This window comes from Chlorocebus sabaeus, chromosome 8, assembly GCF_047675955.1.
Source record: "Chlorocebus sabaeus isolate Y175 chromosome 8, mChlSab1.0.hap1, whole genome shotgun sequence".
Lineage (NCBI taxonomy): Eukaryota > Metazoa > Chordata > Mammalia > Primates > Cercopithecidae > Chlorocebus > Chlorocebus sabaeus.
Window position 1 is genome coordinate 30,194,650 of NC_132911.1, and position 14,068 is coordinate 30,208,717.

General features: G+C 46.5%; 2 protein-coding genes across 3 annotated transcripts in view; one reads left to right on the top strand and one right to left on the bottom strand.

Moving 5' to 3' along the window:
* Window positions 1-4,024, top strand: part of RBPMS (RNA binding protein, mRNA processing factor) — a 188,128-nt gene extending 184,104 nt beyond the window's left edge. Inside the window, exon 9 of the mRNA XM_007962088.3 lies at window positions 2,411-4,024. The gene's annotated coding sequence lies outside the window, so the exon portion shown is untranslated. The remainder of the gene's footprint in view (window positions 1-2,410) is intronic.
* Window positions 4,025-9,595: 5,571 nt separating this feature from the next.
* Window positions 9,596-14,068, bottom strand: part of GTF2E2 (general transcription factor IIE subunit 2) — an 82,547-nt gene continuing 78,074 nt past the window's right edge. For both annotated transcript variants that reach the window (XM_007962095.3, XM_007962096.3), the window contains exons 7-8: window positions 11,349-11,464; window positions 9,596-10,107 (exon numbers count right to left, since the gene is read on the bottom strand). In XM_007962095.3, coding sequence (XP_007960286.1) covers window positions 9,991-10,107; window positions 11,349-11,464 — 233 coding nt within the window. In that variant the 3' untranslated portion in view covers window positions 9,596-9,990. The remainder of the gene's footprint in view (window positions 10,108-11,348; window positions 11,465-14,068) is intronic.

The following is a 14,068-nucleotide window of genomic DNA, read 5'->3' on the forward strand; positions in this document are numbered from 1 at the left end:
TTGTTTGGAGTTGGGGGAGAATATTCCTTATCTGACTTGGTAATGAGGAATCGTTGGAAACTCTTGGGGAAGGAATCCTCAGGAATTAGGTCAAGGAGCCACAGATGGATCAAGAGAGTCTTTCCTCTGGGAGAACAATCTCCTAAGGCACTGGACCGAGACCCTGACTGGGTGCGAAGAGACCGCAGAGGGAGGGGCAGGTAGCGAGCATCCTGACCCCAGGCCCATCTGCCCTTGCGTTCTGAGTTCTAGCAGAGACCCGAAATGCAGTGTTTTAGAATTGTGTAATATTCCTTAAGAGACCAGGAGACATTCTTCAGTGTCTTCAAACTGGGACTGTTCCCACTTACCTGAGATAAGGAGATTTGCTTCCTGTCTTGACATCCCATCACCTGTATGTCATAGTCGGCCCCTTCCAGGAAGACCCCGCAAGAAGAACCTGCTCCTAATCAGAGCCTTATGTGTTCCCAACCCTGACCCCGCCATCCCTCCGCGGGGCTGTGTTCCGGGATGTGTCTGGATTCTGTTTAAAATGTCCTTGTTAAGACATTCCAAGGTTTGAACTCCGCTCCTAGCTAAACCTCTTCCTTGTTTACAGGGACTGAAATAGCCACATTCTGACCTTCTGTTCAGTCTGGGATCATCTGTGGTAGTGTGACTACATTCCTTTCCATACGAGGATCTCATTTACACAGCAGTTATGGAAGGGCCAGAAAACTAGACTTGCTCCCGCCCTCCTCCTGCCCATGTTCCTTTTCCCTTCAGATTAGCCCTCCTAGGCAGCCATTCCGCCTGCTCAGGGGCCGAGCCGTTGGGAAGCCGCGTGGGTCATTATCCAGGAAAGCTGGAGGCTCCACATCCCCCTCATCAGGGCCATGCCTACCCATGGAGGGCTCAGGGTGCCTCTGGGCTGGTGTGCAGAACCCAAAGTGGGTCCCCACCCTTAGTTTCCTGCTCCCAGGCCAGATGTCATCCACCCCAGGGGCCCGTGTCTCGGTGCCACATGCCATAAATGACCCATCACTCCTGTTTTGTGTGTCCTACAGTCTAAGTGTTTGGAGGGTTTGCATTTGGGCCACCTGCAAGTGACTGTGTCTGGGGTTTTAGGAGGAGGAGAGGGTCTCAGGAAAATAATACAAGATCATCCCTGTGGAAGCCAAAGTGCCCTGGTCAGTGAGAACCCCTGCGAGGAGCTTAGAGGAGGAAGCCCTTAGGCCAGAGAGATCGGAGGCGTGAGTTCTGAAAGACAGTGGGGCCTGTATGTGCTGAGGGGACTAGAACAGAAGAGAGGAAGTAAGAAGAGGCACAGCACGCTCTTGTTGAAAGTAGCCCGCGGCCAGGCTTTTGAAGGCCTTGAAGGATGTGTTAGGGATTTGGAAGCCATTGGAAAGATAAGCAGAGGTGGAGAGTGATTGATTTAGGAATGTTGTCTTGCTGCCTGAAGCAAAGTGGATGAAGATTCAAGGTAGAAGCACACATCCGCACCAGCAGCCCTAAGATGGTGATGGTGGAGTGGAAGGAGCAGATGAGCCGAGAGGACAGGAGAGGAGGTCGGTGTAAAAGGGCAGGGACAGGGCAGGGGTGCACAGGGATGAGTCTGGATTGGGCTGCCTTGAGGGCTGTCTACAGTAAGCATACTTAAGCAGATGTGCTAGAACTATATTATTTGCCACAACCTGAAGAGAGACAGGCAAGTATTAGCTTCCCGTCACAGAGGTCTGGAGTATCCATGGCCCGCTGTGGCAAGCTCTGCCTGGCCTGCCCTTGCTCCGCTGGCCGTTACTACCGCTATCCACTCGTACTGTCGTCCAAAAACTGGGAAGTGAAAAAGGTATACTGGGTCACAGGTCAGATCCAAGTTGGACAGATTTGGTTTGTATAGAAAGGAACATTTACAAGCTCATCCCGTACACTATGTTTCAGTGGTCTCCTAAATATTCTTATTTCAGGACTTTAAACACATTTTCCCAAATCTAACTTGGGACATTTAGATAGGTTATCAGTAATTATCAGTTTTTCTTTATAGCCTCTTTCTGCACACCATGCATATGCTGAGCTGATTGCCTTCTGCATACACCTTTTCTACAATTTCTCAAACGTGTGAGACATGCTGGTAAGATGGCAGGAAAAGGAGTGACCGAATAATACAATATAGCTGAGATGTGTTTCAAGAAAACCTCTGGGCCGGGGTCGGGCTCTGTGAGTGGGAGTCAAGGACTTGCCGCATGTATCTCACCAAGGTGAGACCACTGACACGTGTGTGTGTGGTCAGTAAATATGTTGTATACACACGTCTGCACACTGTCATCCAAGCCATCGTTCTCCCATCCACAGCATCTCCAGGACGAAGCCATCACAACCAGGGAGCGGTTGACACCTGCTCTCCTAACATGTTTTCTTTCTGTTTCAGGCTTGAAAAAACCTTGCCCAGTTTTGATCCCTTCAAGACTTTGCCACAGCCTCTATCACACATCTGTTTTTCTCGAAGAAAAAATATAATAAAAATGTTTTACTCTTTTACACTGTATAATTATAAGAAATAGCGTGTTATTTGTGAATGCATGGTCTGAAATTTCTGTACAGTTTGGAGATATTTTCAAACGAAACGTAAGAGAAGTCAACAATAAAACCAAGAAAAGTGAGTATTTTTATACCAAACATTTTAAGTATGCTGGGATGGACAATCTTACACTGGGTTGGATCACAGTTTTTGTGCTTGACTTTTGAATGCTTGTAATTAAAAATATCTATTTTTTTCCTCTGAAGTAAGTTGCATGTTTGAGGCATGTTTCCAAATATCAAAATTTCCTGAATTGTATTGTGAATATATAGAAATCTGTGCCTGGCCAAAGTCCAGGGTAAATTAGTAGCGTGGTGGTAGGTGTTAGAAACAGAACTGTTACCTGCAGTGTTAGGTCTAGGATCCCAGTTCTCGTAGGACAGCCCTGCAAGACAATCAACCAGAAGCCTCCAGGAGCTTCTACCTATGGCTTATTCACAACTGGGCAAGAAAACATCGTTGGTAAGAACTGCGGAGTGTGCCCTTAGAAAGCCCTGGCAGCTCCAGCTGTGACTGTATCAACGGTGTGCCAAGTGTGAGTTTGTACAGTTTTATGTTTCCACTCTCCTGTACATGTAGCCACTCGATGCCTCACCCACCTTCCACAAGCCAGCCCCGCACCCCTCTCCCCCAGTGGAAGTGCAGAGCCTGCCTCACTGGTAACGGGAAACCTTGGCTTGGGAGGCCAGCCCTGGCCCATGAAGGGGCTGGCTGTGCCCAACCCACTTGGCTGCAGTGGGCAGCTCATGTCTCTATCTCCAAAGTGATGTTTGCAAAACATTGGCTGAATTGAGCTGGTATTCCCAACTCTTGCGGCACTAGGCCAAACCGACCACATCCCATGAGCTCCCAAATGGCGTCTGCTCACTGTGAGACGAGACGCCACACCGCACAGGAGACGGAGGCAGTGGGCATTTGGAACCAATTCTGTTCAGACTTCGTCAAAGCCAAAGTCAGTCTGGTGTTGTCAGTTGACACATCTCCAGAGTTCATGACAGCTCAACCTCTCCCCTTGTACAGAAGCCATTTGTAAAATCACATTGACCTAAATTCAGCTGCCAAACACAATCACAGTCTTTCCTATTGATCTGCTCGGCTTATGTTGAAAATTTCAATGTCATGATTACCTGGTTGGTTTGGGTTTTTGTTTTGTTATTTTCCATTGGAAATAAAGATGTCAAGAACCTTTTAAAGGTCACCACAAAAAAACCAAGGCCAGGAGTGAAGGGCTCTTTCTTAGCGTAAATAAGGGGAAAGGGCAGTTAGCTCGGGGACTTGTGACAGATCCACTTTGGTGTTCAAGGACCTGCTTATGCCCTCAGTGCCACTTGGTCTTGGTGAGATGCCTGTGCTCCTCTACGGCAGAGGGCTGCTTCTGCACAGTCTCCTCCGCTTTCATAACTGTTTAAAGGTACTTTTCTATTGTCATTTTTAAAAAATAAAGTGTTTATTCCAGCCCTCACACCATTGCTTGACAAATTCTTTTTTAGCAAGACCAACTACATGTATCCCACACTGCAGACAAGAGGCCAGCAGATTTCCTTCCCATTTTCAGGCTTCGGCAGAGCTAAGCACTGGCCATTGAGCTTAGGCACAAAGAGATTAAAGGAGGAAGGAGACACCGGGGAGAGCCAGAGAGTAAGCCTGCAAAGGCACGACCACAGCGGCTGGTGAGCTACAAGGACACCAGAGGCAGAGGGACCTCAAGGGAGGTCCCTCATCTACCTCAGCCTACAAAGCTTGACTCAGGATTTTCTGAGTTATATTAAAATGTCACTTAGGCATTCTGCTGACTTAAATATATCTTACGCCAGGCATGGTGGCTCACACCTGTAATGCCAACACTGGGAAACTGAGGCAGGAGGCTTGCTTGATCCCAGGAGTTTTGAGACCAGCCTGGAGAATGTAGCAAGACCCTGTTTCTATAATTTTAACATTAGCCAGGTGCACTAGGACTTGTGGTCCTAGCTACTCAGGAGACCGAGAAGGAAGGACAGCTTGAGCCCAAGAGGTCAAGGCTGCAGTGAGCCATGACTGCTCCACTGCACTCAAGCCTTGGCAGCAGGGCAAGACCCTGTCTCTAAAACCATATTTTAAAAAAATAAAAAAAGGAAGTGGAAAATTAGGCACCAATTGCCAAGACAATTGTGTTTTATATACACTCTCACCTACTCTTTTTCCCTCAAAAGGAGAAAGCAAAAAAATAGTGCTTACATCCAAGCAGTGGCAACAACCACTACTGCGTCTTGCTGGGCACTGAGATGACTCACAGTTAGGCTCTCACAGCCCGCCTGCAGAAGGGCCTAGCCACCACATGCAGGCTGTGTCCACTGCCTTCCAACTCATGTAACTAGAAGGCCAAAAGCTTTCCTGGGCCCAGGCTTAGAAGGCCACGCCAGCATGGCTCTCAGGCCGGCCTGATCTGCCTTTGGTCCACCTGTGAGCTCCAACTCAGGCGCCAGAGATTGGCCAAACAGCTAAGGAATAGAGGCTAGTGAGCTCTTAAGGGGCTCTGCTGCCTCAGGACTGCCCGGACTCCATCCCAGCCAGTCACTGGCTGAACACAGTCACCTGTGATTTTTTACAGGAAGCCTTGGGATGGATGAGCGCTCCGATCTTCCCCATGCTGATGATAGTCATTCGTGATGTGCAAGTGACAAGTCTGGATGGCATTTACTAACCTAGTGTGACCTCCAAATATATTTCCACTCACCAGTCAAATACCAGCTTCATCAGGGTCTGTGCAAAGTTATCCTTTTTGTCACTACTGAACAGGAATGAATGCAGTATGTCTTTTGGAATCAAGAACTTGGAATAAGAAAAAGGCAGGCTGTTGGCTCTGGCTCCCATGCAAAATGTCCCAATTTGTAGGCTCCAGAAAGATGGTAACTAAGCCCATCTTTTTGTGTGATTACCAAATGAACCCTTCCTTGTTAATGTCGAACTGACATAACTATAAAAGTGGCATCTGAAATTAAATACCATGCTTTCCATGTCTATAACAAAATGACAAAGGAATTTGAAAAGAATCTTAACAGTTCACAAAATGAACATTATATTGCCAATTAATCACACCTGGGCTTCAGACTCACCTGGACCCAGGGCGTGCGTGTGTGTGTGTCCGCCCTACTTTCATGGACTAGCTTGCAATTGTTACTGCCCCATCCCTCCCCTGAATTCTGTGTTCCAATAGACAAGAATTCTTGGTGTCTGTCAAGGTAACATAAAGAATTTTTTTTTTTAAGCGACAGGGTCTCACTATGTTGCCCAGACTGGAGTGCAGTGGCAGATTCATAGCTCACTTGCAGCCTCAAACTTCTGGACTCAAGCCATCCTCCCGCCTCAGCCTCCTGAGTAGTTGGGACTATAGGCACGTGCCACCGTGCCCAACTTCAACTAGTAGTTTCTGAGCACTTTGGGCAAGACATGATGTGTGCTAAGAATATGGACAGGTTCCCAAAAGCACTCTCACCCACCCAGTTGGAAGGTTCTGGCACACAGTTGCTCTCCTCTCCAATTCTTAAACCATTCTCTCCACACCCTCATGGCATAAAACAACTTTACAGCCTACATAGAAAACCAAAGAATATTCATTACCAGCGAGGTGTTATCTAAAACACTCATCTTCAAAAACTGCCTCTCCTAAAACTCTAATAACAATGATACTGAAAAACTATGTTGTCAGCAATTTGATCAAGAGCCCTAAACTAGGAAATTTCAGTAACTGCCACTGTAAAGCTTTGTGTCCCTGCTGCAGAACATCCCAGGTGGAACTAATATTAACTCTTGTGCGAACTGGCCTGGTTCTGTAGCTACCCAGTCCTGAGAGGTGCCAGTGCGCTGTGAGAACTAGGCCCCTCTGCAGCTTTCCAGTGAACCTGCCACTTTCCTCTTCCTGACCCTCAGTTCAAACCACATTCATTGCTACTTGGGGGGTGGGGGAGGAGGCAGCTCTTCCTACAAACCATAATAATTTGCTGGTAAATATAAACAAGACAGGCCTTCCGTTCTCCACTGTCCACATACATCTCACCTATGGACGATCTGAGGGGAAGAGAAAATTCGGGTCCTTTGTGTTCCACTTGTCCAGCTGAGAAATTCTTGTGGAACTCTGCCCATGGTCGTTAATTCCAAGTTAGAAACTCGGGCCAAATGCTTAAAGTCAACCCAAACTTCTGAGCAAAAAGGAAGGCCTAAATGCAATGAGAAATGATGCACAAGTTTGTAAATAAAAGATTTACCTGGCCAAAGAGTGCTTTTTTCTTAAAACCAGAACACAGGCCTTGGCATGGGGGCTTGGCAGGCACTTCAAAACCTCACAGTCACCACTCGGGAGACAAACCTGCTCTCGGCGCTTCTAGAGCTGGTCCTGCCTAAATCAGTCTCATCTTCTATGCCTCAGAAAATCACTATTAACTAAGAATCAGGGAACTGATAAACCAAATACCCTCATCCCACAAAACCGTCCCCACTCAGAATCCCATTCTGCTGCTAGAGATTTCAAACAGCTCACAGATGAAGCTGGGGCTGTCCACTCGCGGTCCCTTGAACGCTGGGGCTGGGAGGATGGGATGCCCCCCGCCGCCTTCCCACTAAGCCTCTGCTCAACAGGCGTCAAGTGCCGTTCTGTCCCCTGGGTCCCACCATCATCCGGCCACGTTTACAGGCTGTGACAGCAGCAGCCAAATGTTCGTTTTTTACACTCTGTCCAGGCTTGACTACATTTCTCTTAGCTATCTCCTAAAAGCCTCACATCATGGCGATGAATTATAGATCAAATGCACTCCTGACTGTCATACCCTCTTAACTCACCCAGCCGTGCCATTCCCACGTGCTTCTAAATGGACAGCAGAGCCAGCAGAAATAGGCAGAGGGGAGAACATGACTTCAACTTGGTGTTTCTGGTGGATATGTTTTCAGACACCCAGAAGAACTGCGAAGAGACAGCTTTCTCCGTACAGCATCCCTCGGAGATGCTGCAGACTTGGTTCCAGGCCATCGCAATAAAGCAAACATCACAGTAAACTGGGTCACACAAATGTGTTGGTTTCCCAGTGCATATTAAAATGTTTATGCTACATGATAGTAGAAAGTGAGCAACAGCATTATGTCTTAAAGAACTCAATTATATACTTTAATTTAAAAATGTATTATTGCTTAAAAAAATGCCAACAAAGTGAGCACATGCTGTTGGAAAAACGGCACCAACAGATCTGCTTGAAGCAGGTTCCCACAAACCTTCAATATGGAAAAGAAACTCCATAGTATCCGTGAAGACATATACAGCAAAGCACAATAAAATGAGGTGTGCCTGTAATATGACCGTCCAACACAACTAAACTTCCATCAATGTTCCCACAAACACTGTATCCTCAACACGTCACCAGAGGAGGCAACCCCAGTACCTTGAGATGGGGTACACGGAGGATTTGCTCTTCCATTAGTAGACAAAGTGGATCGAAGCTTAATAAAAGAAACTGTAAGTGAATGAGATAAAGCTACGGAATTTTGTGAGTACAGCAATTCAGTGAGTCACTTCATTTTGCTAGATCTTCATTTCTGACATGAGTTTTAGACAAAATAACTGACATCAATTATCAGGCCAGCCCACGAAGTACAGTTGAGCACAGGCATTGCTAGAAGTCACAACCAATACACAACTGGGAGTAAGCGCCTTACCACAGAGAGGGAGGCCCCGAGGCCCATCTCCCTGCAGAGCAGGTGATATCTCCAAACTGCACTTCCAGACCTGGCCCATAAAATGAGATGGAGTGTGGAGATCACAAAAGTAGGTACCTACCTGGAGATAAGCTAACTCTAGATTTTTCACAGGAAAGCTAGTTTCATGCCATAAGATATTAAAGCTCTTCCTTACCAGAAAAAACCTGATACAAAGCAAGACAGGTTGTATTTCCTGTGTTCTAAATTATCGTGGGAACCTCAGTTACATCCTCTCCTGCCACGTTTTTGAGCTTGGAGGTAAGAAAGAGGTAAAGTAAACAGATGACGCTGTAAAGGGATGAAAGGTAAGTAGAAAAGAGAAACCAACTGAAAAAGCAAAAAGGCTCCTTGTCATCTGCACAAAGCACTTCCTGCTCTGGGTTTCCATCATGCCTTTTCTGAGAACCACCACCTCGTTTCCTGATCCACTACTGTCCCATGCTGTGACAGGAGGACCATGACCACCAGCGCAAAGGACCACAGCAGAACATAAAGAGTGCAGGTGAGGAAAATGCGAACTTCGCTGTGGAAAGCAGGAACCACGTGAATTTCCCGTGAGTCACCCTCACTCCTTTAAAGAACGCTCACATATTTGATAATGGCTCTCATGAGCTGGGCCAGTGGCAGGGTGACAGAGGGCATCTCCACCAGAAGAACCTCGGGTCAGGCCACATGAGGGTGGGGACGTGGTATAGCTGACGTTCAGGCTGGCAAGGAGACTCTACCCAGGCTTGCCATCCTGGAATTTACCAACCCAAGAAGCTGGACACTGATGCTTTTTTTTTTTTTTTTGAGATAGAGTCTCGTTCTGTCACCCAGACTGGAGCGCAGTGGCACCATCTCAGCTCACTGCAACCTCCACCTCCCGGGTTCAACTGATTCTCCTGCCTCAACCTCCCAAGTAGCTGGGACTACAGGCGTGCACCACCATACCCAGCTCATTTTTATATTTTTAGTAGAGACGGGGTTTCACCATGTTGGCCAGGATGGTCTCAATCTCTTAACCTCGTGATCCGCCTGCCTCAGCCTCCCAAAGTGCTGGGATTACAGGCGTGAACCAGCTTGCCCGGCTGACGCTGATGCTTCTTTTTAAAATAAAACATTAACAGTGACATCCAGCACATCTTTATTGCTCAGCTTGCTAACAAGCGGCACACCTGTGTTCCAGTGGTGAAATCCGTGTACTCAGCAACACAGTGCAGGCTGCAGGCTTCATCACATCCCCAGCACGGGACCTGTGGAAATCAGAGACCGGAGCTGCTTCCTGACATTTCCAACAATGAAAAGAAACAGAATTCACTAACATCTTAAAAATCCTTCTACAATGATTTTATTATAAATATGTTATTTTGGAATAAACAAATACTGCATTCAAGACTATGGGCAAACTTGCTCTAAAGTAACAAACGAGGAAGAAAGGAACCAGGAACCATTTAGAAGTGAAGAAAAATACAGCAAAGACATCTGCATGCCACACACAGCGCCTTTCTCCCAGGAAGTAACAGGTTAACAGGGAACGTCACATTGCCCATGAGCCCATTCTACTCAAATAAGCTTTGAGTTTGGTAATTTGCACTTGTTCTGTAAACTGAACTGCTCCTCTCCGCAGCCGCAAGCAGCAGATGGGAAGACAGTCTTCAGACCCCGAGCATCAGCAGGAACGCTCTTGATTGTGTATCTGTGACTCTGTTCCAGGGCAAAGCTGTTTCCTATTTGCCGGAAGTAATGTCAGAGTAATCCTTCAGCACTCCAGCCAAGTGTTCGTTATGAGTCTTAAAGCGTCGCTTTTTCTGTGAAGCAGGCTTTTTCCTTCTCTGAATAGGGGCCTAAAGGAAAAGGTAAAAACAGTTAGAAACCACAGCTGCTCCGAGGGGTGGTGTGGTCAGGATGTTCTGAGCATGACCAGATGCCAGCGGCTGAGGATGCTGGGTCTGTACCCTGCTCCTGCTCTGCCGCCCAGCAGCACACACAGGGCACAGCACACGCCCTGACCAGACCCCGGGCCTCTGTTCCCCTGAGATACAGACGCCATCAGAAATGAAGGAGCAGGCACAAAAACCTATCAAAACGATTCTAGGCAGTAAGTCAAACAAAAGGGGCGGTGAAGCCCTTCAGCTGTCTCTGTCATCAGGTTTAAAAACATATCCACCATTACCAATTTTAAAAAGATCTGAAGAAAACATGGCAAAATCCTGAGAAAGGAGGGGCACATGAAGGTTTGTAATATTCTCTTATTCTTTTCTATATATTTCAAATATTAGCATCACACAATGAAAAAAATCAACAAATAAGACAATAATAGGAAATCATGAAGGGCTACAATTAAACTCATTTGTGGAAAGAGATTGACAGTAAAGCTTCCCTTTTGGTGAGTCCTAAAAATTCACCGAACACACATCCCCACCCCACACCCCAGAAAGACACAGGTGACAAGCTACAAAGCATGACGGTGGACAAGGAAAGCGGGGAGGGGCACAGCGCTGCTAACAAGGGTGCTGGTGAATCATCCTCCCGGGCTTTGTTCTTGGACTACAGATTTTATTTGCTGGTACAAGACAATGTAAAAGTCATCATTTAATGACTAACATCCCCTGAGCGCAGGATTTAGAAACTATACAGACAAAATATCTGGTTCCTAAGGGACCTGAAAGTGACAACGGCAGAACCAGGCACCAGGACGGCGAGGCTCACAGAGCAGGGGAGGGCCCCCCGTTCAAGTCTGAAAGGTTGTGCAGATCTAGGCGCAGCCTCCCTTTAAGAATGAGAAAAAGGGCCTGTAGCAGCTTAGAGTCGGAGGGTGGGGAACACGCAGGCCCTGGAAGGTTCCACATGGCTGGACCTCAAGAGCAGGACTGCTTGGGAAGAGTTGGGTGTGGAAAGGCACTCACAGGCCTGGAGCAGCACCGAAGGCGGGTCTGCAGCCCTGCAATACCTTAGATATGACCTGGGCTGCCCACACTGAAAAACAATGGCAGGGAACGACTCCTGGCTCTTCAGAGGGCAGAAAGCGGAGCAGGCAACAGTTCCCAGGGCAGGGGATTAAGCTGCTTTGCTAGAGGTTACGCACCACTTTCTTTGGTCCAGATTCCTGCATGGAAGAAATACCCTGTCGCTTCAGATATTCTTCAATTTTCTCCTCGTCCATGGAATCCACAGTGACACTCCTCCACAATTTCTGAAATTCTGTACCAAAGAGACACTAGTTATTTTACAACACATTTTTACAAACTACAGCATCTTGATGAACAAAATCCAGGCTTCAGTGTTATCTCCTCTGGATCCAAATGAGCACATCTGAGATGTCATCATGAAACAAGTCAGGGCAAAACATCCACGTGTGGGACACGGTGCAGGGAAGGGCCTGGAGACAGAACTGCACCCACGCAGCCCCCGACAGTGGGGATGTTTCTAGAGGCCGGCAAATAAGGGCTGCTGTGATGGAGCCGCCCTGCTTTTCTGGGGAGGAAAGCCGTCGACAACCTCCTTTAATTCCTCTATTTGGGGCTAACAGCTTAGTTCCTGCTCAGCTCCCCTAAGCATGATACACTCATTCCTCTCTCACTGATAATTGAAAATAAGAAACGTGGAGGGAGATGGGAACTTAAGTTTCACAGAAATGAGGTTATTCAACAATTTATCTGCAAAAAAGACTACTGGAATCAAATAACCCTGGGAACTGGTGACAAAGGAGGCATGAAAGAGAAAGGGGGGGGTGGCTGAAATAGAAGCACTGTCTCACCCCCGCTCTGTAACACAAGCAGAAAAAGTCCTGCCTGCATCTTGTCTTCAGAAACCTGTGGTCCCTCTGCCACATTTCTGCAACCAAGAGAGACCACAATTGGGAAGCATCCCAAATGAACATTATTTACATCTTACATTCTGCTCCTGAAGACAGGTTCTGATCACTGGTTTAATTATCAGCAGCTACTTTCAGACACAAAATCCTAAGACGCACTCAGGAATGAAAAAAGGAAAAGCTCTCTGAGTCCCGAGACTTCACAGAGCCTCCCGCTTACAACTGCCCCACACACTGAGGGGACACACCTTCCCTTCCTTTCTTCCCAACCCAGACCCTCACCCGGCACTGCCCTCCTTTTCTTCCAGAGTCATGAACTTCCCACGGTCCGTTCACAAACGATAAATGAAGTAGGCACCCGATACTGTGCTGGGCCAGATTTCTTTCCTTTCCCTCTTTCCTTCCTCCCTCCCTTCTATTTCATTTCACTACACGCTGCATGAAGCAAATGATGCCCACACAGGCAGGACTCTGGTGATACTGTGGAAATCTGTTTTCTGCCACCTACCCTGAAGCTTTTCATTGCAGGTGACCAATGGCAAAAGTGGCAAAATCTACTACAAATAATTCAACCTGAGCACAAAGTTATTTAAATCCAAAATGTCTCTAAATAAGATTTTTTAATTTCCATAGACACATTAGGGGTTCTTTCTACATTAGGGGTTCTACACACTCACTGAACGTTCATCTGCACACATTATGGACATGACCTAACTGATAACTGTGTGCATGATTGTCTCAGCCTCTGTAAGTTCCTTGAGAACAGGGAGCTCTATTTCCATCTGGTTTCCATGACATTTGGCACTGTACCTAGCACATGACAGGTCCTCAGTGATTTGACTACTGAATGTATGAAACAGCATCACTGTCTACTACAGCCAAGACATCAATGATTTGACTACTGAATGTATGAAATACCATCATTGTCTATTACACCCTAGATGAGACAGACTGTTTTTCTTTTTTTAAAATTTATTTATTTTTGAGATAGGCTCTAGTTCTGTTGCCCAGGCTGGAAAGCAGTGAATGCAGTCTCAGCTCACTATAACCTCCACCTCCTGGGCTCAAGTGATCCTTCCACCTCAGCCTTCTGAGGGGCTGGGACCCAGGTACATACCACCATGCCCAGCTAAGTTGTTTTTGGGGGGCTTTTGTGTAGAGATGGAGTTTTACCATGTTGCCCAGGCTGGGCTCAAACTCCTGAACTCAGGCAATCCACCTGCCTTGGCCCCCCAAAGTGCTGGGATTACAGGCATCGAGTCACCATGTCTGGCTTATATTTTTCCTTTTACATTTTTAAACTTTTTAAAAATAATTTAACACTAACAAAAGGGTTACAAAATGAGTACACAGAGTTCCAATATGCCCTTTACCCAGCTTCCCCTAATGTTAACACTTTACATAATTGTATAATTATTGAAACTAACATGGATATATTACTATTAATTCATCAACAGACCTTGCTGAAACTTCATGAGTCTGACCACCAATGCCCTTTTCCTGGCCCAGGATCCTGCAATCACCTGCCACATCTCTTTGGTCTCCTCCATTCTCTAAGTGTGGCCAGTCTTTGTTTCCCACTAGTCAGCTGTTTTATAGAAACTTCCATTTGGGTTTGTCTAGTATTTCCTCATTACTAGATTGAGGTTATGCAATTCTGGCGAGAACAACACAGTAACAAGCTTGTGCCCTTCTGGGGCACAGTAGCAAGCTACATAGTGTCAACATGGACCCAGTAAACGCAGACCATCAGGCAAGGTGTTATCTCTCACGTTTCTCTGTCATGAAGCTATCAGTTTTTCCTTTGTAGTTAATAATTAATTGGAGAGAGATTTTCAGACTATACAAATACCCTGTTTCTCATATTATCACTAATTTTATCATAGCATCCATTGGTAGTGCTTACCTACAAAAATGATTACTTCTAAGTACCTACTGGCAAATTATTTCCAACATTCCTTCCATATGTACTAATTAGAATTCTACTATAA